Source organism: Sorex araneus, chromosome 2 (genome assembly GCF_027595985.1).
Source record: "Sorex araneus isolate mSorAra2 chromosome 2, mSorAra2.pri, whole genome shotgun sequence".
In the NCBI taxonomy this organism is placed as follows: domain Eukaryota; kingdom Metazoa; phylum Chordata; class Mammalia; order Eulipotyphla; family Soricidae; genus Sorex; species Sorex araneus.
The window spans coordinates 354,583,107-354,609,012 of record NC_073303.1 but is presented as its reverse complement, the minus strand read 5'-3'; the positions used below and the strand labels follow the sequence as shown (position 1 = coordinate 354,609,012).

Genomic DNA, 25,906 nt, shown 5'->3' with positions numbered 1-25,906 from the left:
TAACAAGAAGCCAAAGGCATGCAAGGCTGTGCAGTAAAACTCAGTGTATGTTTTTTAAAAAGTGGACAGTGATTTAAATGTTACTGAAAAAGAGAATGAATCAACTGTGACACATTCTAACAAAGAAATACTGCCTACTATGAGAAGCAATAAGGATATATATTTATATTAATATATCAGCATGGCTAAATTCTAAAGAGAACATTGGAAACCAAAAGCAAATAATAAAATCTGCAAGTATCCCATTTATAGACATTTAAAAATACATGGATTTCTTCCATTTTTATTTCATTTTTCAATGTCCAGGTTTGCAAGAACATATTTTCTCATCATAACAACCTCATAGGACTGCATTAAGCCTCTAGAGTAGCCTTGTTCAATATAATTTTCTTCACCTGTGAAAATGTTCTGTACTTTTGCTCCCACACAGCCACAAGTGACGTGGTTATTGAGCCCCTGAAATGTGGCTAGTGTAACTGAGTAACTGACTTTTGAATTTAATTTAAATGTAAATATCTAAATGGCTATCAATTGGACAGCGCATTTCTGGATCTTCTCAACTAATACAGGGGAAATATTTTCTCCCAGCCTATGGGGTGTCTCTTTATTCTGGTCATTTCTTTCTCAATGAAGAAGCTTCTTAGTTTGATACAATAACATTTGTTTATTTTTGTTATTTGCTTGACCAATGACATTGAATCACTGAGAATGCATCTAGATTCATGAAGGGTTCTGCCTACATTTTCCTCAATATAATTTATGCATACAAATCTGCAATCAAGGTTTTTGGCCTATTTTTGTGCATAGTATTACATAGAGCTATTATTATTATTTTATCATTATTATTTTATGCATGTGACTCACTAGTTTTCTGAGCACCATTTGTTGAGACTTTCCTTGCTCCACTTCATATGTTTTTGCTTCTTTGTTGAAGATTAACTCTCCATATTCCCGAGGATTGTCTCTGGACTCTCTATTCAATTATGTTTGTGTGAAAGTCTGTCCTTATTCAAGTACCACAATGTTTTGATTACTGCAGCTTTATGGGATCAATTAAAATTGCTCACCTCTCATCTGACAAAGGTTTAACATCCAACATATACAAAAAGTGGTAAAACTTTACAGGGAAAGAAAACAACCAGCTCCAGCAAGAAATGGGGAAGAAATGAACAGTAACTTTTCCAAAGAGGACATACAGATAGCCAAAAGGTATATGAAACATGCTCTGCATCACTTATCAGCAGGGAAATTAAAATTAAAACAGTAAAGTGTGCTCTCACACCAGTGAAAGTGGCACACATCAGAAAGAATACAGAAGTGTTTGCATGGATGTGGGGGGAAAAACCCTCACCACTGCTGGTGGGAACATTGCCTGGGTCAACCTTTTTGGAAAACAACTTGAACACTTCTCCAAAATGTAGGAATTGAGCTTCCATATGATTCAGCAATTCCACTTATTGGCATTTACCTCTCAAGGGCCCCCAAATGCTATTTAGAAAAGGCACATGCACTCCTATACACTATTCACAACAGTCCAAATCAAAAAATAACACGATGTCCAAAAACAAATGACTATATAAAGAAGCTATGGTGCATCTACACAATGGAATATTGGCTATAAGAAAAGATGAAATCATGCAATTTGCTGCTATGTGGATGGATGTGGGAAAGTATGTTGAGTGAAGTTAGGAGAAGGAAAGCTATAGAATGAGCTACTTCATATGTGGGATATAAACATGTAAAGAAAACAAAAGCCCATAGCCAACAGAAACGGAGAAACTGGTCTTTAGGAGAAAGCATGTCACTGTTCGTGGGGTTGGGGAGAGGAAAGGGGATGGTGTGGGGGCCAGTGGGACAATGGTGGAGGAAAGCTGATGCTCTGATGGGTGGTATGATATTGGAAAGTTTTATGCATGAAACTCTGCCATTATCAATATTGTAAATACGTGCCATAAATAAAAAATTCAAGAATATGGAGGATACAAAGAGATTCATTCAGTAAAACAGGCTGTGGGAAATTCTAGGTAAATATCCAGGTACCTGGGGTTGGAGAGATACTATAAGGGGATGGGTGCTTGCCTTCCACGTGCCTGACCTAGGTTGGATCTCTGGCATCCCGTATGGTCCCCTGAGCACTGCTAAGAGTGAATCCTGAGCCCCACTGAGTGTGGCTTAAAACCCAAAATGAAAAAAACAAAAACATCTTATTTATAAGTAAATTAAATTAGATGCTAGGAGAGAATGATAAAGGAAGGCTGGAATTTAGTAAAAGAGATGTAAGACAAAACCAAACATAAATGAATAGTAATGGAAAGAAATTATCCAAAGAAATCCTATTTCATGAATATGTGAAAATCTGAATGTGGTCTCGGCATTTCATAATATAGAATTGTTAATTTTTCTAAGTGTGATAATACTTTTTTAAAAATGGGTATTTTTTTGAAAAACATTCTAAATATTTATAGGCAAAATCAGATGACATCATTATGATGGGCTTTCATATATGAAGTGGGAGAGGGTAAACTTAGTATGGATGAACATGATTGACAGTGAATTGATAGTGTTGAAGTTGAGTGATAGGTATACAGAGGTTTATTATCTGATTCTGCCTACTTTGATATATACTTGACATTTACATAACACACAGTTAAAGTTACGAATGGAAATGGCAATAAAATGTCTTTCTCGGAATTTTAGGACTAGTTTTTCACTCTCTTGGGATCTATTTCACGTAATAATTTTTGAAGGATAAGGAACATACTCACTGAATGGCAAGCTTTATCTCCCGAGAAAACTCCTGGCTTAACAGGACGAGAGGGTGAATGAGTTCTCTGGCTTTTATGCAATGACCAACTGCAGAAACATATGTCATGGTCTGATCTCCACGGAGGGCATAAGTTTTCAAGATTTAACATCCCTCTTTCTATTTTATACTATAATCTTTGGGAGCTTTTCACATCTACCAAGCACTTGATTTTACTTTGTCCTTATGTGTATTATCTAAACCTACAGTTCAAGTTCATTATCCCTATGTGTGAATAGTTGCAGGGTTCAGGTGCAGTTGGAAACCAAGTCGAACTGGGATGAACCAGAGTCCCTCTAGATCTCTTTTCCTTCACTACTATGTTGGACAGCTGAACTAGATGCTTTTAAAGTGCCCTTGGAGATTAAAGATTGCTATGACTCTTTTTCCTACCCTCATTATCAACCCTCCCCCGCCCCCCCGTCCCCGTCTCCAATGGGGGAGGTGACTTTCTACATTCATTTCAACATTTATATCATTGAATCAGTCTAAAATCCTGGTTGGGGGTGGAGGGAGTAGAGAAGAAAACTTTGGACTTGGCAGGGTTTGATATTCACAGATCTCTCTCCTTATTGCCTCTGACTTCACTGTCCCTCTAAATGTTTACAGATTTTTCTCTCTTCAAATTGTTTCATTATTAGACAGTAATTTCTGGGCTCTTGCAACAAGATTGATTCCATATTTGCTCTCCTTCCTATAATTGTCCTCTATCTTGCCTGGTCTTTGTTAGTTTTAAGGAATAATTATGAGTGGCTAAGGCAACATTGAGAATTCATTTGTTCATAACTGCAATGCAAATCATCTTTTAGACCTTTCTTTGTATTTAAAATTGCCATGCAAACGGTCGCACTGGTTTTGGTTCAGGTCTAGACGTTCTATCTCTCTGCTCTCATCAGAGAATTGGTTCATCAGCATTCTGTTGGTTCTGCCAAGTCTTTAATAATAATAAAAATCTGGGCATAGCACTGTTTTCCACACACGGTCTTTATACATGTATTATGGGCACTGTGAACAATAAATAAATAAATAAATAAATATAGGGGCTATAGAGCCTTAGTTCTAGAAGGTTCCCCAGAAACTGGTGCTAATGGTTTGGAGATGATAATTTGCCCTTTTGTAAGACAGGGTAGATTTACAAGCCTGCTTGAGTGGAGTGGAGAGGGAAAAAAATTTACCTCAATTTATTATTGTTTTTCTTGCTGTTTGGTATACTGCTGGAGGTAGGGAAATATTAGCGAATGTCAAAGTGCCTGGAATGAAGTGGCAGGGTAGACAGGGCTGGGATATTGGCTGCCTCAACCAAGGTAGAGAACAGCAATGAGAATGGCTTTGCATGCTGACCCAACGTTAGAGAACTCTGCAATAGCGAAGGCCACAGTGTCCCTCCCATGCTGCCAGAGTTCCCAGCACTGGCTCACCCACACAGCACTAAGTGATCTGGTATGTGGTACAAGGCCAGCAAATATAAGCTCAAAAGAATCCAGTATTTTCAAATTCTCCCATGTCTCGTGTGTGTGTGTGTGTGTGTGTGTGTGTTTGCTTTGTACTTAACTCAGTAATAATATCTTGTTTTTCTAATGCTTCTTTAAAATTTTTTAATAGGAAGTATGAAGCAACCTGCTTTGGCATGCAAGGTTTTTCCCTTCATATCAGTAAATCTGTAATAATCCTGGCCTTCCAAACTCACTGGGAAAAGATGGTGAGCTGTCCGTGCTGGCAAGGCCGCTGCCAGAGGGGCTCAGGAGTTACACCTGCTGATCAGCACAGGGCAGTGTCACTATCCACCCACTGGAAAGCTGAGATTTAGAATGAACGATGAGTGACTATAGGGATAGGTCAAGAAACAAAGGGATTCCCATTTGGTTCCTTCGGTCTCTTTAAAAGTACAACTAGTGCAGAATCTCCTGCTGCTGTGCCGGGCTGTCTTCACTAGCGCACCTCAGAGGGAGGTGGGTTGAGTTTCCCTCCCCGCCCCAAGCAGAATCCTGGCAGTTGAAAACCTCCAGAAGCCAGCTGCAGCCATGCTCAAAGCCACTCTCCGACGCGCCTCACCCATGAAGGAACTGGCAGAGGAACACAGGTATGCGGGACCCGTGGTTGAGTTCTCCAAGCTTGCTTGGATTGGGACTGGGCCTCCTCCACCCAGATCCCCATTTTCCATAGCTTGGCAGTCACACCCACAAACTGCCCCCGGGCACCATGTAATCTTATCAATGGCCAAGATCCAGAGACTATAAAACAAAGCTCCCGGAAGAGAGTGATGCAGTATTTCCTGGAGCGCGCAGCGGCATTTGTGGCTGTGCAACCTCTTATACTCTAGCCCGCTGATAATACCTAAATAGCAGATATTTGTTTGGTTTAACATACTTGCTTGTATTCTCTTATATACGGGCTTAAATGGCCCCAGAATGAAATACAACAACCTTCACACACTTCCCTTTTATTGTGGTGGGAAGATGCGCGCTGATGGTGTGAGTGTTTGAATATTATCTGTAATGAACTACTGTGAATTACTTTATGAAAATAAAATGCATAAAAATGGCAAAATCAATAAATAAAAATAAATAAAAGTACAACTAGCATGTTTGAAACTCAGTAACAGCTGACTATGAATCCCCAAGCTTGCTCTTGGGGATTTTGCACGGGAGAGCATTCTAACTCAGCAGCAGGTTCGAGGGTTTGGGTCTCATGCACACTTTTCCCTCTCACCCATGAAGGGATAAGAGGTGGGCAGATGGGCTGATGAAGAGCTGCAGTGGAGGGGTCTGAGCTCTGATGTGCAAAGGATATCAAACAATGCCCCAGAATATCTCCCAAGACCTGGGAAGCCTAGCTTCAGTGTAAGTTCCTACAGATGTAGCAACTTACCTATGAACCACCCAGCTCACCACCTCTCTGCCAGGACTGATAACACTTAAAATCACCAGCTTCCCAGTGGTGTACATATTGCCCAAACACAATACTATCTATTGGGTCGAAAGAAAAAAAAAATTCAATATTTTAAAGAGGTTTTACTTCTATCCGAAGGCGTAAGGTTAAAAATTCCAGTGCTTAATAGATGGAGAAATGAGGGGATACAGTGTTAGGGTAGTGCACACCAGCTAATGTGTCATAAGTCCCCATGGAGCTGGAAGCACCCGAGAGAGGGAGGAAGGAGCATAAGAGCATTGGTGGGTTTCTAGCAAGATGTTGTCCTGTTTCCCATGTGAATACAGGGCATCCTGCATCGTTAACCTGAGAAAATTAAGATCTTCAAGAGGAAAAAATATTCAAAATCCTTTGTAAGGAGAACAGGAATATTTCTGAAATAGGTTCTATCCCAGTTTCTCAGTCATTTTGTAGCAGGGTGTATGAAAGCTGCCATTTTTTCCAAAGTTGGATTTGGAAGCTTTCTTACACGAAAAACTAGGGTTCTAAATGTTCTCACTTTTTCAGTGGTGCTGTCAATGGGCTGTCAGTATTGTAACCTAGGATTTGTTCAACTAAACAAAATCCTTAATGCCCCTGCAGGGTATCATGCTCAGGAAAGTAACTGCTTTTCAAAAGGGAGTACCTTAAGGAGACAGCAGTTTTGAAGCCAGGTTAGAAACGTTTCCATTGTTTGCCACTGTTGTTTCTGAAAACGACAAATTGGTACCCATGCAATTCCTTCAATCTGCACATTTAAAAATCTTACAAACAGACTCAACTTCCAAATGAACAGTTTTAGGGACCTGGACTCATTACAAATGCAATGTCATTTGATTTGCAAGATTGTAAGGTAGTTGGTTAGCGAAATCTCAATAAAAAAAAAAACTGCTTAATTGATGGATGTGATTTAAAAATCCTTTATGATTTAAGCAAAAAGATGTACATTCTCCTTTCAGATTTATGCTTACATGAAGTAACCTTTGAACTACCATTTACTAGGTATTTAAGGAGTCTATATTCAGAATCAGACTTTACAATTGCTTTGTCACAAGTGTTGAACAAAACAAGATTTTAAAAAAGGAGCACGTGATCACAATTCTCTTAGCATAAAATCAGCCCAAAATGTTGATAACAGTGAAAATATTTTGTTTCATTAGTGATAAAAAGTTAAATAAAATCTATAATTATTTTAAAAGTGGTATTTTGTATTTACCTCTAGCTTTCAATATTATCTTTTGAAAGATGAATGTGGATGTGGTGAATATATATTTACATGGATGACTGTTCAAGATTGTTACTAATACCATAGCACAATGAAAACATTTGTGTACTGCTTTAAAGTATTCCTTTCTTTATCAAAACTCCTTGAAAAATGTTTCACACAAGTGTTGGGGTTGGAGCGATAATTCAGTGGGTAGGGCATTTGCCTTGCATGCGACTGACCTGGGTTCGATCTCCAGCATTCTATATGGTCCCCAAGCACAGCCAGGAATGATTCCTGAGTGCAGAGGCAGGAGTAACCCCTGAGCATCGCTGGGGATACTCCAAAAGGGCCCGTCCCCTCCAAAATACCCCAAACCCAAGTTTTGATGTAAAACAGTAACTAATTTGTTATTGTTGTTTGCTTCTGAGCCACACCCAACAGTGGTTATGAAGTACTGGCTTTGTGTTCAGCATCATTCCTAGTGGTGCTCTTCGGACCATATGCGTTGCCTGGGAATGAACCAGGCCAGCCACATACAAGGCAAGTGCCTACCTGCTATACTATCTCTCTCACCCTTTCACTAGGTCTTTGATCCTGGATGATATTAACTGTGTGTGAATGTACAGCCTAAGGAGTTTCTTCTTCTTAGTTTCTTCAAATTTCCTGAAGATGGACAGGACATGTTCCTCAGACTTCTCTTAATACAGAGCACAGTTCCTTTCTCATGATAGGTGTTTGATTAATATTTCCTGCTGAATTGCTTCAGATTGGGCATCCCCGTGTGCACAATGCCCAAACATCATTCAGCTTCAGAAATCCTAATGCATCTTTCATGGATTTGCAGTCAGACGTGCAGATGCCTACGGGATGCCTATGGAAAACATCTAGAATGAGGCTGGATGCTGACCACCTCGATTTGGTTAGGCAGGTTTAGAGCTCCAATTCTTAGGTTTCCAGAACCTCTATGAGCATTAGGAAACCATGTGAGTCATTTCACATACCTGGATTTTGGACAAACCCCATGTGACTTTAGGTAGGTACAGGTCCTGACAACTTGGCTCCAGGGAGAGCCTGAGCGGAAGAAGACAGCCTCATAGCTCAGAGGCAGCACGACAAAAATGGCCGAAGGGAGAAATCTCACACATCCGAGAACTAGCAATCGAGTTGATTCAATCATAGTTGTTTGCAAGGTTACTGGATATATTCAGTCCCAAGAATTGTTCAGGATTGAGTCTGGAAGATTCTGGCATGGGGGTGGGGGGCGTAGGGGGTGCTATCTCATAGAGTCAGCGTGTTTTTGAGGCTTTTGGTAAAGAGTGACTGTTGAATGGGCTATTTAACTCTCTGTTTCAATCAACTTTGGCTTTTGTATGTTGCATGTGGCTCAAGCCGTAGCAGACTGACTAGACAACGTGAGAGGCTGGAGAGAATGTAGTGAACGCCAAAAAGTTTGACGCTACATCTGCTGAGTCTCACAGCATGCCAGGTGGTCCCACAGCGGGGGTGGTTGCACCCTCTCAAAGGGCTCTTTATACTTTTTTCTTTCCTCTCAAATGTGGCAGAACTCTATCCTTAGCTATAAATACCATTCCTTATGCAATACTCCAATGATCGTAGATGTGTGTTCATATTTGATTGGGAGAGATGTTCTTTCTTTTCTAAATTTTGACAAAGAGGAAAAACGGGAAAATAAAGAAGAATGTAACCAACATGATCTTATGCCAATTTTCACATTTTTAGGGGTTAGGCTCTGAAAAAAGGAAATCGCTGTTGACTATGTTAGAACATCAAGAATTATGTCAAGGGGTAGGTAACCATATTTCGATTTTTTCCTGCTCTCAATAATTGCATTTGCCCACTGAAAGAGACAGGCTAGGTTACAACCAGACAGAAAACACATTTATTTACCCAGACATTCAAAGAATGAAGTTCTAGACTCAGTGTTTCAGCCCTTGGCTTTGTGATTCCACATGAATCTTTTTATTTCTTCCTGAGACCCACCCCTTGAATGAATATACTGTAAAATGAACCATGCAGCTCTACATCACCTGGTCTAGCTAAGATTTCCCCTATCCCTTTATCTGTCTCAGGAGAAAAGTTTTAGACTACTTCATTGTGACGACCCTTCTCTGTAGAGTTTCTTATATGTTAACTCTCAACCTAAATTTTGGTGCCTGGGGGCCAGAGAGATAGTACAGCAGAAGTGATCTCTGAGCACAGAGCACTGAGCACTGCCAGGTGTGGTCCCCCCAAAAAACAAACACACAAACAAAAAGTTTGGTGCCCAGAACTGAACTGATTTTCCAAGTATAAAGAGATTAGTGTAGACAGAGTAGATTCATTTATGTGATTATGGAATTAGCTTTTTTTTTTAAAAACAAGAGCTATATTTAAAAACCTGCATGTGTCCATAGTATGTAGCTGAACCATGTTGTTTACTCATATTAAATGAAATATCAAATAATTCCCTATACATTATTCTATCAACGTCCACTACACGTGGCTACTGCTATGTGGAATTGAATTTTGAGGCTTAGATACAAGTCTTCGACCTAAATAGAAAAAGTTTGATTTTATTGGTATTAATCCAATATTCTATGCTGTTGTGCAGTTTTGAATTTTAATTTTGTGTTCTCAAAGAGTTCTTGGGTTCACTGCCCTGCCCCCACCAGCATTGCCAATAGATAAATTAATACATAAAGTCAAAATGTGTCCAGATTTGCAGGGATTTCAAGAAGAACTTGAATGCCCTCTAAGGGTATGTCTTGTCCTTTATTGGCATGGATCAAGTGACCAGAGTGCACACATTACTATTATTTTTCTTATTATTGAAACTTTTAAAGAAAGCAATTAAATTCACATATCCAAGTTTCCTTACATTATTATTTTTTTTTTGCCTTTTTGGGTCACACCTGGTGATGCACAGGGGTCACTCTTGGCTCTACACTCAGGAATTACCCCTCGCAGCGCTCAGGGGACCATATGGGATGCTGGGAATTGAACCCAGGTTGGCTGCATGCAAGGCAAATGCCCTACCCGCTGTGCTATCACTCCAGCCCTCCTTGCATTCTTAAAAAAAAAAGAAGCAATTTATACTAATTGCTTTAGATACCACATATTCTGTATCTGTCTGGTTAGTAGATAATGTATCACAGAATGTACCACAGAATAAATACACAGTTTACAGGTCTGTGCCCAACCTATTACTGCTATCAGAGGGTTACTACATATGGCATTTCATAGGGGAGGTCTTCCTCTTTTTACTTTATTATTATTTTTTTAATTCAGAGGGCATTCTCCTTAGTGGAAAAAATACAAAAACAATCAAACACGCCCCCCTCCCCCCTCCTCAAGTTAGGAGTGGTGTCAAGTGCTTTCTAATTTCTACTAAAATTCAATTTATAAATCAGTCTTTAAGCATTATAATAGATACTTAGATCTTGGTACATTCTACCCATTCCTAAAATCTCCAATGAAGAACTCTTCCTGCAAATCAGTTGAGGACTTGCATCTCCCTCTCAGGTGCCCTCTACATTGTTTGATCTCTCTGATACTCAACATATCTTTAGAGAGTAAATTCTATAGTCAGATTATGGATGAATCTACGTATAGTTTTCTCTGAAATTGTGCTCCTAAGGGACAAGGGAAAATCCTATCCATTCTTACTTACTCTTGAAACAAATCCTGATAGATCCCAACTTTTCTGTTTGTTTATTCATTTTGGGGACACACCTAGCCTGGTTCAAGGCCCACTCCTGGATCTATGCTCAGGATCACGCATAGAGTACTAAGGGAACCATATGTGGTGCCGGGGACAGAACCAGGTCTGCTACATGCCTTACCCACTGTACTATTTCTCCAGCCCTGGGATTCCACTTTGTGCCAGGCACTGTCATAGGCACTCTGTTATGTGTTCCTTCCCCTGGTGATCAGTACAGAGCTCAAGTGACTTAACTTGAACCGAAATCTAAAGCACTGCTTGCCATCTAGTTTGTAAATGTCTCTGTCTGAAATACCACTTTCTTGAAGAGATTCCAAATCACTGCAGATGAAATTAAATCCCCACCTATTTCAACTGTTCCCTACTCTCTTCAGAGCACCCCAAACTGTGTGGAGTATCTAAATTGTAACCCAAAGCCCTGAAGTGCTGTGAAATACATTGTTAATGTAAATTACTCACAGAAGAAGTGGCATTTCAATGACAAATGCAAGTTTGGGATTTATCAAGTGTCATTAAGAAAACATTGAACATTTCAGTTCAATGTTTTCGTTCATTTCAGGCTTGGGCATTTCAGTTCACAGACTGATGAAAACTATGGGTTCTCTGAAATAAAAGGGCATATGCACACATTATATATTAATTATCTTAGAAACAGAGAAAGGACAAGTGGGGAGTTGGGAGGGAGAGGGAAAAGGAGAGAAAGTGAATGTATTTTTTCATAGTTGAACATTTGGATCAGAGTTATAACGGTTTATTATGGGGTAGTGGTCTTGTGTTCTTTGGCAAGTGTGAGCACTATACCATCATCTTTTTTTCCTTTATCTTTTGAAAAAAGTTATTGCTTTTACTTTCTTTTCAAACATAAGCTTAGACAGGTTCAAGGCAGCAAATACTCATTCCTCAATTTAAGATTTGACAATTTAAGAGGAAAAAGCTCATTCATCATCTTTTCCTTTTAGAGACCATAAATTATTGGCTCATATACCATGTGGTTTGGATTCTAGGAAAAGTTAGTGTAAACAAACCCAAGTCACAATGCGTGGAGTAAGAGTGAGTCATAAACAAAACACAGACATATGCTCTCATATAAATAAGGGCCGAGATCATCAGCTTCCCAAAGTCTGCTTCCCATTAATTACACAACAAAATGAACTTTCCATATGTAAAGCCCAAATCACTTAACTCTGGCAACTTGCATGAGACAAAGACCAGGATTGTGGCTAAGTAGGCTCTAACAAAATTGGGTTTCAAAACAAGGAAAGCCATCTCAAAATATCTTCAGGTATTGGAACACAAGAACATATCCTGAAGGAGAGTTTTTAAATATTGGTATTTCTACTCAACCACCTGGGAACACTGCTTGAGCCTTATCCAGATCCTCTGCTGAATTCCGAAAATTTAAATATCAAGAATATTCCCTTCTGTTCTGAGCCCTATCATCTTTATGAGGCAAGTCCTGGATCCCAGCCACCTAGTATGTCCGCAGACATCTACGGGATCATCGAATGGTTGCAACTCTCTCCAAAAATACTTTCTCTGACTTTAGAAAATGTGGATGGGTGATACAGATTCATGCTTCTGGTTGGGTGAAATCATTCTATCAGGTCTCAAAGAGGTACTGAGGAAAAAGTGGACAATTCTAGGGAAAGCAAATTCTTCAACAGATGAGAAACTCAGGTAGGTGAGGGAACTGAGCTCTTGCCTTGGATCCCATCAAAAATAGATTCCAGGAAACACTTACAAAGGACATTAAGAGATGTCATATTGTAGAAGTCCTGGGAACGGGAGAGGAAAGATAAAAGGTCTTTTATTCTTTGCCAGTGAAGATATAGGTGGGTTTTGGTCATTCATTGATTCCAAAATGATTATGTTTTTTGTAAACCTAAGCTTTGTCGTATACCACAGACCACCAGGTAAGTGGGCTGCATCTTTTATTATCAAGGGAAACTAAGGATTAGGGGAGGAATGTGAATTTAACTGCAGTTTTCAGTATTTCATGCCTTCTCATTTAGTTGTAATCACAACAGCATAAGGGCCTTCCCGTCTCTATTATACAGAAAGGAAAACCCAAATCTCAGAGGTGAAATACTTTTGCTAAGGACATCTGTCTTGGAAAGCATGAACTCAAGGGCTCAAACAAGGGCTGCCCTATTTCAAAGCAAGTTTCAAACCATATTCCCTTAAGAAAGTACAGATGACAGGGAGCTAGATAAGAAGTGAGAAAGCCTGGGTTTCCCTATTAACTTTCCACTGTTGACTGCATTCAACAGTTTTGGAGTGCCAAATTTCTCTCAATTTCACAATCTCAACGGCCTCTTCCAAACCCCAAACTCCATAATTAAATAACAAAAGATATTACTGCAGATGACACATGTTACTTCTGCTAGATTAAGTGTTTCTGAATATTGTTTTGATCCAGTTCAAATGCTTTAACGATTCCCTATAGAGAGCCAGACAGCCAATGTAAAGAATAAAGTTAGGATATGAAATAAAGTAGTGCTGGTCGTAGCGGTGGGTTGGGAAGGCACAGGAAACTAAGGAGAATATTGTACACCCAACAGAGCACATATTATGTATCAGTCAACTGTGGCCAAGTAGGAATGAGTCCAAAGTTACTAGATAGTCTGTGTTCCAAAGAGCCAGAAATCTTGCTATTTTTTGACACTGTTAATTGATTTTGGGAGAATGGGGGCTTTAGGTTACACTCAGCATTGCTCAGGGGCTACACTTGACTCTATACCCAGGGGTTCCTGGTGGCATTGCTTAGGGACATATTCAGCAATCTTTACAGTGTGGGCCACATGCAAGGTGAATACTTTAATCCCTGTACTCTCTCTCTCTCTCTCTCCGTCTGTCTCTGTCTCTGTCTCTCTCTCTGGCCCAACTGCTAAATGGTTTTTGAAATATGTCTAATCTGTATGTGAATGAAATATGTCTAATCCAAACCAATACCTTTGGATCTGCAACTGCCATTTTGCTTTCAATGCCCTTCAAAATGGTTATTTTGCCTGCTTCTAAAATTTCAGGTTATTTATGTTCTGAGTCCCAAGTCCTTTTTGCTGTCTCATTTATATTTATTGTCGTATCTACTCCTGAGAAATGCTGTCAACCTGTCCCTCCAGCTTCTGTCTGTTGATTAACCAGATTCATTCCTCGGAGGCCATCTTAACGCTTACCTTCCTTAATCATCAAACTGTACTCCTTGGCACCATTCAGTTGGAAGCTGGTGATGTGTTAATTGTTGAATAATAGCAATAGTATCTCTGATTGCTAATCAATCTATTCATTTCAAAATTATTAATTGCTCATCTCATGTCCTGAAGCTAGGTCAGAAGACAATCATATGCTTGCATGGATCAGTGTGGCAGGTGCTTAAAAAAAGCTGGCAATTATTACCAAGAGTTAGTACCTACACAAGTAGGGGCTTTGGCATTCTCCATAGAAGAGGCTATTTTAAGGGGTGAAGAGAATAAGACTTGTAAAGAAAGCTAATCGGTGTTAGAAATTTGTCATTTCATCACAAAATTAAGATGCAGTCTGATCAAATTATGGTATACCATGACTTCATTTTTGACATAAAGGATCTTAAAGTAACAAGATCCTTTATGTCAAAAGGATAATGCCATCTTGAATATGTGATTGGTACTTTCATCTGCTATTTCATCTCTTTCTCACCACTGCCTAAATGGCAGGTTACATTTCGTAGTTCACCGGATGAGGAAGCTGTGACTCAGAAGTCTCCATTTAGAGTCAGTGACTTACTGCATGGGATGAATAAACACTGCAGGGGGTATAAGAACCCTGGTCTTTGAACTCCACATCCAGTTTTCACCGTGCATTAGTGTGGCAGTCAGAACCCATGCTTCCTTTATTCCTAGGTAGGAAATTTTAGCTTTTCAGCCTAACCTCTCTGGGCTTAATCTCTTTACCCGCCCCATGAATGGGTTTCCAAGGGTCCAGTCCAATCAATCTGAATCCAATCTTGCTAGCTGATGTCTGTCTCGGTGTTAGGAGATGAGTCCCTTAAAGGTCATGTTGGGATTACCTTTTCAGCTCCCAATGGTAGGGGTGGAGAGGGGTGGCAGACAAATGACATCTCTCTGGATCTCCCTACAGTTCTTTGACCTCTGTCTCATAATCCTTTCTCCATTCTCTCTCCTTGCCTTCTCTCTCTTCCTCTTTCTCTGTCTCTCATTTCCTAGACTTTATTGCATTCTGCCTAGACCACTGGAGATCATTCTTGGTGACTATCATTACACAGTTCTTTCCATGTTGCTTGAGGCCATTTCTGCAGCAATGAGCAGGGAAAGATTTTTCCTTTCCTCAATCCCCTTCTCAACAGCTGGGGCTCAGTATGCCAACTTCACTGAAACCATGAAGTTTTTTTTTTTTTTTTTAAAAAAAACTCCCCATTAATTACAGGAAACCCAAAGCACTGCCCCCCCTTTCTCATTAACACAGTTGCTTTCAGTTGCCACTAAATGATCTCGCCCCCATTAAACCAACAATCTAATTAGACTTCTGGAAATGGGAAGAGCCAGTGAATAAGGCAGGAGCACCCGTTTCATCTCAAAACTGATCATAAAATATTTGTGCCCTTTCGTTCTTGGCTGCATAAAATCTGCCCCTGGAAGAGTCTCCTTTCATTCTCTCTCATTTAAAAAGAGGAGCTTGAATATTTGATACAAAATGAGTATCTTAATAGAAATCGCTTCACGAATGGGAGATTTTCTTTCCTGCGTTTCGCTGGAGCGTGGAGTCCTCATTACAATAATCGCACCTGACTCCCCCTGTGTCTGATGCCTCACAGCCAAACCTCCCACTGGGCTTCAATGGAGGTGTGAATGATACTATCACTGGGAAGAAGATAAAATGTATTATTATCATTACTCTATTTTTAAGAGGGTCTGGCTGTGGCAAGAGGTGGCTGGGAGCATAATCGGTATGAGGCATTCAGAGTAGATAAATTGAGTTAAACTTCTCCCAGGCAGCACTTTCAAACCTGTCATTAAACCTCGTGTCTTTCCTAAAATCTCAGTTCTGCAGAGAGAAAAAAAATAAGTTTCAGCTACTTCAGACATATTTATTGAGCAGCTACTATGCAACCCGAACCATGCAGGAATCTTGATATCAATAGAGGATTATAAGTTGTTTAGGAGTGCTCCTGAATTGTTTGCTTGATTTAGTCTCTTACAATGGAGGCTCTATAAATCCATGGGACACTCAATAGACACTGAATTGGACAAAACCTAAACAGGGAAAGGTAGCTATTTCTCGGAAAGCAATACTTTAACCGTAAGGTGTGATTAGTGCATATAAAATTAAAAAAGAAAATTAACTATGGCAGACTTGTGCAATCTCTAATTTTCCACAGAGTGGCTCATCCCCCAAATGCCACCGAATTTCCGAGTGAAGGAAGACATGGATGTGATCCTCTTTCTTTTCTGAATAAATTTATGCTTTATGCCTTGTACATACCAAATTGTATAGACCAACTCTAAATTGAATATAATTACCCCCAGAGGACATCCTGGTATGTTAGCCAGGAGCAGCTGGTTTGCCATTATTGAACAAAAGAGGCTGGATGAGCATCTCAACACCCCCCTACCCCCCCAGGTTTCTCTAGGCTGCTCCCTCTGATGAACATTTTCAGAATATTTTGTTGTTTCTAATGCTGGTATGGAAACTAAGGGCAAATCATTCCCCTTCAACTCTAAAAGAATAAAGCTGCTAGAGTATATGTTTTCATGCCCCAGATCATTTTGTTCAGAAAGCAGTTGTTGTTGGGGGTCATACCTGGCAGTGCTTAGGGCGTACTCCTGACTCCTGGTGGGGTTTGGGGGACCATATAAGGTGTTGGGGATTAAACCCCAGTTGGCTACATGCAAAGCAAGCATCCTATCCACGGTACTGTAGCTCCGGTACCCGCAAACAGGTGTCACTCAATTCATTTTAACCAATATTACCAAGTAAAGATTGCCTAGCAGCAGGGCTGGGTTTTGGGATTTTAGTCAAGCAAAGCCGAACAATAAAGGGGTAGACAGTTGAGCAGGAGGTTCAGTAGTGCCCTCAACACAGCCTTCAAGTCAGTGCAGGGATCAATGATCAGTGGGCTTCCAGGGAGCCAAGGGGGCACAGGGCCTGTGGCATTTTAGTTGGCCAGAGGGTGGTTTGAAAAGTGAATGTTAGAATTGACTCCTTTGAAGTGAAGGCAGCTCTGCTGATACTTGATGAGAGAACATTTCTCTGGACCATGGAGTCCTCATTACAATAGCAACAGTAGGAACAGCAAGAGCCATAATAGTACTCATTGCTGAACTCTCCCCATGCTTCAAGTGCTCTGCTAAGACTTTCGTAAGTATTATCACACTTATTTTTCATCAAATCCTCTACACTACATGGAATGTTTTCTCCCATTTTTATAGATGTCAACACTGAGATCTAAGATGATTCCGTTGGCCCTGAGAGTTCAATGTGGGTGATTTCAAGCAAGCATTTAACTAAAATATTGCACGCTCCATGTGTGGTGGTTCGAAAATGATACAAACTCAGGACCAAAAGCAAATGGAAGAGTATATGTCCTTTCAGGGTTCCCAAATATCACTTTACAGACCTGTTTGAGGTCTATCAATTATCTAGAGAAATATATGTTGGTTGGTTATACTTGTTATGTGCTACTGCGTAAAGGCTCAGACTACACCGAACAACATGACAATGTGCAGATTTTTCTCTAGAAAAGATGAAAATAATTTATTTCCAGGAGTAATTAAGATATCATTGGTTATGAGTTTATTGATCAGCAGGACATTCACTGAGCAATCCTGTTAAATATTCTTTCTACAAAGCTATATTCCTATAATTTCCCTCTTCTTTGGACCAGATATATCACTAGTTTAGTTTCCTCACAGAAAAGTTGAGTGACTGTTTGAACTGAGTTTTAGTTTTTATATCAAACTGTATTCTGGCTGTGGGGAACCCAAAGGAGTTTGCTAATGGTTGACATTTTCAAGAAGAAGGGGTCAGAGCAGAAGGTGGTGGTTAGATTCTAAAGAATTTGGAGCTTCTCTGGGCTGTTTACAAGCCATGGAACTGAGCATGGCTCAGCTGCACTAGGATGTCTAGAAATGTTGGGCTCGAGAGACAGTACAGGAAATAAGTTCTTCTTTGCATGCAGCAGACCTCCATTTGATCCCTGGCAGGACACAGAGCCCACAAGCACCACAAGGGTTTGCTCCTAAATAGAGTGTCATAAGTTGCCCCTATCAACATTGAATGTTTCTCCTACAAATCAGAAATAAGCTTATTTATTTTGGGCAAATAAAAAAAGAACATTATGTATGTTTTCCAGAAAGTTATTGGTGTAATGGAGGCTATCCATAGCCCCCTCCCGCTACCTCTCTCCCATGAAGGGCTATAACTGGTGATGTTCGTTCTTGGGATCAAACTATGGGCTTCAAACATACCAAGCATGTGCCATAGCATCTGAGCTATCTTCATAATTCCATATAATGAAGTCTTAAGGGAAGTATATTAATCTCCCACTCTGCAGCATCTCTTCTTGATGCAGAGCTGAGGAATGGGGGTTATTCAGCAATGCTTTCCAGAAAAAAAAAGTCTTTCTGTGTGGCTTCAACAGAGGTTCATCAGTTGGGTGAATTCCAAGAACTCTTTAGAAAACCAGAATGATATGCTTTTTAATTTCAAAGTTTGTTTGACCTACATGTTTGAAAGGCTGGGAAATGGTTTTCTACTGTTTTAAGTGATGAGTCTCAATTTGTGGGAATTTACTGTAATGCCTATGAACATGCATATTTATTTGTGTTCTTTTAAAAGATAAGATTCTTGGCTGAACTGACCTGTTACTTTAGTTAGGAGTGTGAGTTTCTGATTCTGTATAGGACAAAACAAAAGTAAAATGAATTGTTACAAATCTTGAATCCCTCTTTATTGATCTTTGTACCTGGACAGGCTCCATCGGGTCAAGAGAAAAACATCTGGAACTTGGGACTTAGAAGCATGTTGCTTGATCATCTTGTACTGGCTACTGGAATACTAGATATCATCTTGGTTCTGTATGAATGAAGTAGTCCTCTTCTTTGTCAAGGTAAACAGTTTAAAGTTTCAGCTTCTGCATCCTGATTATAGGTATCAATTCTGAGTGGGCTGATAGTTTGGTTTTAAAAACGTGGTTTATCTAACATCAATCTTTGCCTTCTGAAATAAAATGTCTCAAAATTAGCAGACTTATAACACTGGACTGTTTTCACTTTACTTATGGCTCTGGTGGTTTCAGAAAAGGCAGTTTGAAATAATAATGTATTAGCCTTGATATGAAACAGAAACATACCAGAGCTGTGCTTCCCTCTGCTTTCCTTTCTTATCTCTAATGAAGTGGTATCTTCAGGAATTGAAATAGCAACTCTGTGTGTGTGTGTGTGTGTGTGTGTGTGTGTGTGTGTGTGTGTGTATGGTGAGAGAGAGAGAGCGAGCAGAAAGAATGAGGTGGGGGAGAGAGAGAGTGAGAAACAGAGAGAGAACGCTCTGTTTTTCCATTATTCCTACTCTAGGTGCAAATCCATGGAGATTTTGTCATCTTGGTATTGTCAATATTGGTAATCTACTTATTAAGTCATTTTCCTCTTGACATGTTTTAATAGCAAAATCACAAATTCTCTACATATGTGATCTCCTTGAGAAGTTAGTTCAATATAGAGACAATCAGAAAAATTAGCCTGCCTTACTCAGGTATGGATTATCTGATACGGTTATTAAATCATCATTGGACTAGTGTAGCAGAAGTTATTTCGAATTATGCCTCACTTTGAACAAACTTTATTGAAGTTTTTACTGCATTAGCCCTAATTACTCGAAATAACCATGCAGGGCTCCCTTGCAGTCGACCTCTTTCCCTGTGCCAGGGGACGGCTACTGATCAATAGCTATTGAGCAGTTTGATCACGAAGGCTGAGACAGGTGATTTCCCACAGCAGCCGTTGCCATCTCCCCCCACCCCCACCAGCAGCACAGACCGTCTTGTTTCTAGTCCCCTGCAGCTCCTTCTCTGCCTCAGCCTCCCAATCAATAACTTCATAATCAGCATGCTTCCCAGACTCACGGAGGCTAAGACACTGCTCTAAACAAACAAAGATATTCACACACACACACACACACACACACACACACACACACATACACACACACACACAGAGGACAGAAAAGACAGATTTTAAAACTTTGCACCATGTCCATTTCTTCCACATAATAAAGCTTACAAAATAGAGTGGAAAGTGTTTCCTTTTTTCTTTTACCAAAGATCACCTGTTGAAAAAAGTATCCTTGGGACTAAAATCAGTAAGTTATTTGGAAATTACCAAAAGCTTACAACAGGACCGTCCAACATTTTCCATGTGATTGCTAAGTAGTTCCAAAAAGGAACTCGTTGTTCTCAAACCTCTCCACCATACACGTCCCATATAAACACACACTTATCACCTTGCTGGTCTTGAATTTACTCAGTGATTATTCATTGAGAATCTACTATCCATTAGGAACAACCCCAGGTACTTAAGCATCTGTTATTTCTAACTGAAATGAATTTATAATTTTGGCATTTTTCTAATAAATAAAATTGTTTCTAATTGATTATTTAATGTTTTTAAAATTGCAAATGATATCTCAAATGCATTGTGCTTCATAAGCTACTTTGTTTTATTCTTCTTTCCAGTTTTTGTCTCCATGGCATTGTTGGTAGGGGGAGTGTCTTCAAACGCATTATGTAGAAATGGTGACCTATTGACATACAAGTCAATTTCTGTCTACAGCTGGAAGTATTCTAAATTACCTGACTGATAGTGAAAGATGAAGAAAGGGATTCCAAAGAAAGAAAAAATTAAGCAAGTTGTCTTATCAAAAGTATGTATGTCTAACACACAAAAATTCCGTGGAATTAAATTAAATACAACACTAGTATTGCTAGGACTGGAGCGATAACACAGCGGGTAGGGCGTTTGCCTTGAATGCGGCCAACCTGGGTTCAATTCTTCCGCCCCTCTTGGAGAGCCTGGCAAGCTACTGAGAGTATCCCGCTCGCATGGCAGGGCCTGGCAAGCTACCCGTGGCGTATTCAATATGCCAAAAACAGTAACAAGTCTCACAATGGAGACATTACTGGTGCCCACTCCAGCAAATCGATGAGCAACAGATAACAGTACTACAGTGCTACTATTATTGCTGATTCTGGCTTGACTTTGGTTAAAGTATCAAGTTGTGAGTTTCACTTAACTGTCTCAAAAAGAAGTATGAGTCCCTAGTTAAGGAGACGGAAATGTGTCTTTACTATGCTGGGTCTAGGAAAGAAGTGAGATTCCTCTGGAAACCACGCAGTAAAGAAAGAAATAGGGGTTCCAACCCAATTGTATGACCTCAAGCTAATTTCTGACTCTTGGGAGCAGAATGTTGGATGCGAGCCCAGGCCTTGGGCCCCTAACTCTCTCAGGTTTGTGGGAATCATAATTTAAGGGAGGCCGGGCCTCCAGCACCTGGGGTAGATCTTGGCCTGTTTTGCTCTAAAAAATTGTGCTCAGCAGCCAGAGACCCGGAAATGGACCAAATCTGTGAAATTCTCATGAGGGTCTCATTTTAGCACTGCCAGAAATAAACAGTTCCATCCCTACATCCTGAAACAAGAGAGTTTGGGCTCAGCTTTGATTACTAGGGAAGCAGGTTTAAAAGTTTAATACCCACCTGTTTCTGTGCCCGTTTGGCATATTTATAAATTACTGAAAGCAATCAGAGGAGTCAGTAGATACTAAGAATGTGTTCTCTCTCACACCAAATGGAAAAAGTTCAGTGGAAGAAAACGGGGACCACCTGTCTTCCACCCCTGGGAAATATCTTCTTGGCAAGCAAATGCAGAAATACACAGGCTAATTTCTAAATCTATAACAGGAAATCTCCAATGCATAATGGAAAAGATCAATAAGTAATTATCTGGGTAGGGAGTGTAGACCGTGGTCAAGTGTCTTACTACAGCAAAGTGACAACTTCCCAGTGTTCTGGGCATGACCAGCCCCACTTTGCTCCCTCTACCTGGATGCCCCCTGCGAGAGCTGCCTCAGATGCCTCAGGTCTCCAGAGAAAGCTTTCTTGGGGTATTCACTCCCCTGATTTATTCTCCTACTCATTGCCAGCAGCTGTATTACCAGGAATTCCCATCCAACACATTTCCTTACACACTTAGCCTGGGAAAGATGTGAAGACTCATGAATTTTTCTTTTTTTTTAGAGCAAGATTTCCCCAGAAGTGGGGAAGAACACTGTTTCCAAGAGAAGTTAAGATGCTATTTCATTAAAAATGTGTTTTTTGATAAGAAGAAGATTGTGAGACTCCGTGTCTTCCCCTCCTGGGGCCTCCCAGGGTACTTTTGACAAAGCCCAGCAGGAGGAAACAGGTCATGAAGCAATTCCTCTAACTTGGTTAATTATGACACACATAACTATCACCACAAACTACCAACTCAATTGGAGAAGTGTCATCCCAAATATTTTCTCCATGGTTTCACTTGGACTCATTTTCTGATTACCCATGGTTTCCATCAAGGAGGTCGGTGTGGAGACAAGTTGAATTCTTTGCTCAAAGCAACCTGCTGACCTGGAAGATGGGTCTGGAGTGAGTGAATGTCAATAGTGGGTCTCATCTTGGCTTCTAATGATAACAGGCATTACTAAGTACTGCAACATGGTTGACATTTACCAATGCAGTAATTCAACAAATGCTTATGGAAATGTGCCATTCTTCTGTGTGCCTTGAAGATAGCAAGAATCCTAATTTTAAATTCTACGTGAGGTATACAATAATTCTGCCCCATGACAGAAGCAGTAAAATAGGAGACTGTAGGATAACATAGGCTGAGGTAGTTTAGGTTTATTGGGTTACTCCCGTCACAGTGCTCCCATTCCTCTTTGTTTATTTGTAGCTTCTTTCTTAGTGTTCTGTTGACTTGTAAACATTGTTTTTCTCTTCTCCTTGAGTCCTTTGCATAGCTTATTCAGAGCAATGTCCTTTTTGTATGGACACAGGAAGACTTAGCAAATGTTATGCTTTTGTAACCTGGGAGTCACTTGACTCTATGTGATATTTTCCTCCTGGGCATCTGTTCTCTCGACCTAAGCCTCAGCTGCCCTTACTTCCTAGCACCTCCAAAAGCAGGGTCCCAACAAGGGACAAGACGGACCCAGGGCAAGTGGTGAGTTGTGTGCTACCCTGGCATCGAGATGGGCTTGGCCAAGGTGCCTAATACTTAACTATAAGTTAAGAGCTTGATCATGGACAAATGTTGTCATGATCCAAACAGTGATAACTAGATTTGGACCCTTCTAGGGTGAGGAATGATTAATCTGGCCTGAGTGCTGTGGTCTGAGTCTGTGGCAAGATTTTGTCAGGAGAGCTGCCTTGCAAGCCTCAATGTATCTCTTACTATGTCCATACAAAAATAACTAGTATTAAGATGTTAATAAGTGTTTGGACTAAGGAAAGGAGAAAAACAATGTTTACAAGTCAACAGAACACTAAGAAAGAAGCTATAAATAAACAAAGAGGAATGGGAACACTGTGATGGCAGTAACCCAATAAACCTAAACTACCTCAGGCTATGTTATCCTACAGGAGACATTTTCTTTTATTTTTCTTTTGGTTCTTAGGCCAGTCCCAGAGGTGCTCAGGGCTTACTTCTGGCTCTACCTTCAGTGATCACTCTTGGCGGGCTTGAGGAACCATATGCGGTGCCAAGGATTGAACCATGGTTGGCTGTGTGCAAGACACTCCCTACTATCATTCTGATCTCTGTTTTCTTTTTTGTTGTCATGGGGCCATATCTATAGTTCTTGGGGATCACCAAGTCACACTGAATAGTGTTGAGGAGGGGTACAAGGTGCCAGGGATCAACTCCAGGTCCTCAAACATGCAAGGCATGAACATTACCACTGGAGCCACAGCCTGGGCCCCTAGGAAGTGTTTCTTCATGTAGTCCAGGATTAGGTGGTAAATGCCTGGTAGACACTGGGTGTTATGGGAATTTGGAAGAACTGTGACTGGCTGGGGGCCTTGAATACATATGGGATATGAAGAATTGAGTAAGTCGGCTTTTAAAGAAGGATAAGTCCAGTGCCTGCTTTTCTGGCTGCAGGGGCTAAGCATGGCAAAATGCACCTGTGGAAAATTCTGTGTGGAGTAAATGAAGGCAAAGGCTGAAGGGGCTAGCCTGCTGAGAGAATCAGTGCCGTCTGAAGTAAAGCTTATGTTTTATCAGCTGCCAAAAGAGTCTGTTTTATAATGAATTACTCATGAAATTATGACATAGGATGAATAAAGGTGCCAAGAAAACTCAGTGATTACTGTCTCCCAACCCCAGGAAGTAATGGAGGAGATGAAATATGGTGGCTAAGAATGGAGTTTGGGACCTGAGTTGGAATCCTGGAGAAATCCTGTCCACAGGTTCCTGGGAGAAGTTTCTTACTTTTAACTTCCTCTTCTGAAACAAGGAAGCAAACATTTCTACATAAAATTATCTTATGAGGTACATGATATAACAAAAAAAAAGGGCCCTGAATGTAGAAATATGTAATTACTTAGGTTTGATAAAAAGCAATCAGTACTGTTATCACCTAGTAGTAACTCACTGGACTGGTATTAGAATAAATTGGGAAGATTCCTCAAAATTCTTTGGCCTTCAGATTCTGAGACACTTTTCATTTATTTTAAGACCTCCTTTGACTTGGAAAACCCAGTGCTGAAGGAATTGCTATGCTTGCGGCTTCTGGGAAGTATTCCATAGCATATTCTCAGCATGCCTTCTCCACACCCACCTTCACTACATCAAACCCAAAGTACCTGGAAAGTGCTCACCTGCATCCGGTGTTGCCGCAGAAGCAGCCAGCAGGGATAACACTGGGGTTGGTGGGAGAGCAACACTGTCCACTGCAGCTGGCTTCTTCCTGGTCATCATGGTGGATGATGAGCCCTCGCTCTTACCATGTGACACCGTCTGGTCCACTTTTAAGTGGGGACTTGGCATTCCTAAAAAACAAAAACCCCAGAGGTTGAAGCTATTTTAGGAAGACAGATAACAGGAAACCTGAAAGTGATCCTAGGAAACCATTAAATGAGTTGACCTTCTGGAAAAACAAGGATGATATTTTTAGAATTGTTTAAAAGAAAATATAGCATGCCAGGTTGTGACTCTTTGGCTGAAGTGAGGAGTAGCAGCATTCCAGGCTGGGTGTCTAGAAGTGGGGTTTGGGAGCACAGACCTTCCTACATCGTATCATGTACCAGTCACCTCCTGTCTTCCAGGCATCAAGAAATCTACTTCTCAAAGCATACATATGTTGAGTGTAGCAGAATGGGATGAAGGAACTCTAAATCTAGGTAGGCTTCTCATCTCCAGCAGAAGAGACAAGACCAAATGAGAAAGAACAGCTGGGCCACAAGGATGGGTAGGTTAGCATACGGAGATGTAAGGATAACGGGATCAGGATGAGACAAGGCTGGAAAGCTCATGTTAGAGCAGCAGAGTGGTGGAAAGGCCTTTCCAGAACTGAGAAGTAATCCACTGGAGAACAAATGGAGAAATACAGATGCCAGAAGTGGAAGACTGCGATGGCATGACAGTCTATATGGTGGTTATGACATGCATTCAGAGATCATGCTCTTAGTATGATGAAAATCTGGGTAGATTCAGAGAGGCACATCTGGAAGAATCTAGAAATGTATGATAGAATAATTTACAAGAGCTTGAACTTAGTCTTCTGGGCTTAAGTACAGGCTCCTTTATTTTCCAGCTCTGTGATCATGAACAAGCTTGTCAACCTCTCCGATCTTTAAACTTTCTAAACTATAATCGGAATGGAACAGTATTATCTTGTAGTAATGGTGAGGATTTGTATGAATGAATTAATATAAAGGGCTTAGAACAGTGTCCAGCACAGAATCTGTGCTCTACAGTAATTTATTACTATTATTATTATTATTATTATTATTATTATTATTATTATGACTAGGATCAGCATAACTTGCTGCTTTCTCAGTCCAAGAAACCAACAAGCAATAAATATAGGTCTCTTTCCTGATAATGATCAAGAATTTTTGGGCATCTTCTAGATCCCCAGCTGCAAAAAGTGTCCTTCCAACTTATCAAACAAAAATCTTGAAGCTAGCAGTGTCTGAATCCATATGAAATGGTGAACCAATCAAAGTTTCTTCACTGTTCCAA

At 40.3% G+C, this 25,906-nt stretch overlaps 1 protein-coding gene across 1 annotated transcript in view; it reads right to left on the bottom strand.

The window, feature by feature from the left end:
• The window catches only part of SETBP1 (SET binding protein 1), a 372,368-nt gene that overhangs the window by 8,812 nt on the left and 337,650 nt on the right, over window positions 1-25,906 (bottom strand). Inside the window, exon 5 of the mRNA XM_055125505.1 lies at window positions 24,541-24,711. Coding sequence (XP_054981480.1) covers window positions 24,541-24,711 — 171 coding nt within the window. The remainder of the gene's footprint in view (window positions 1-24,540; window positions 24,712-25,906) is intronic.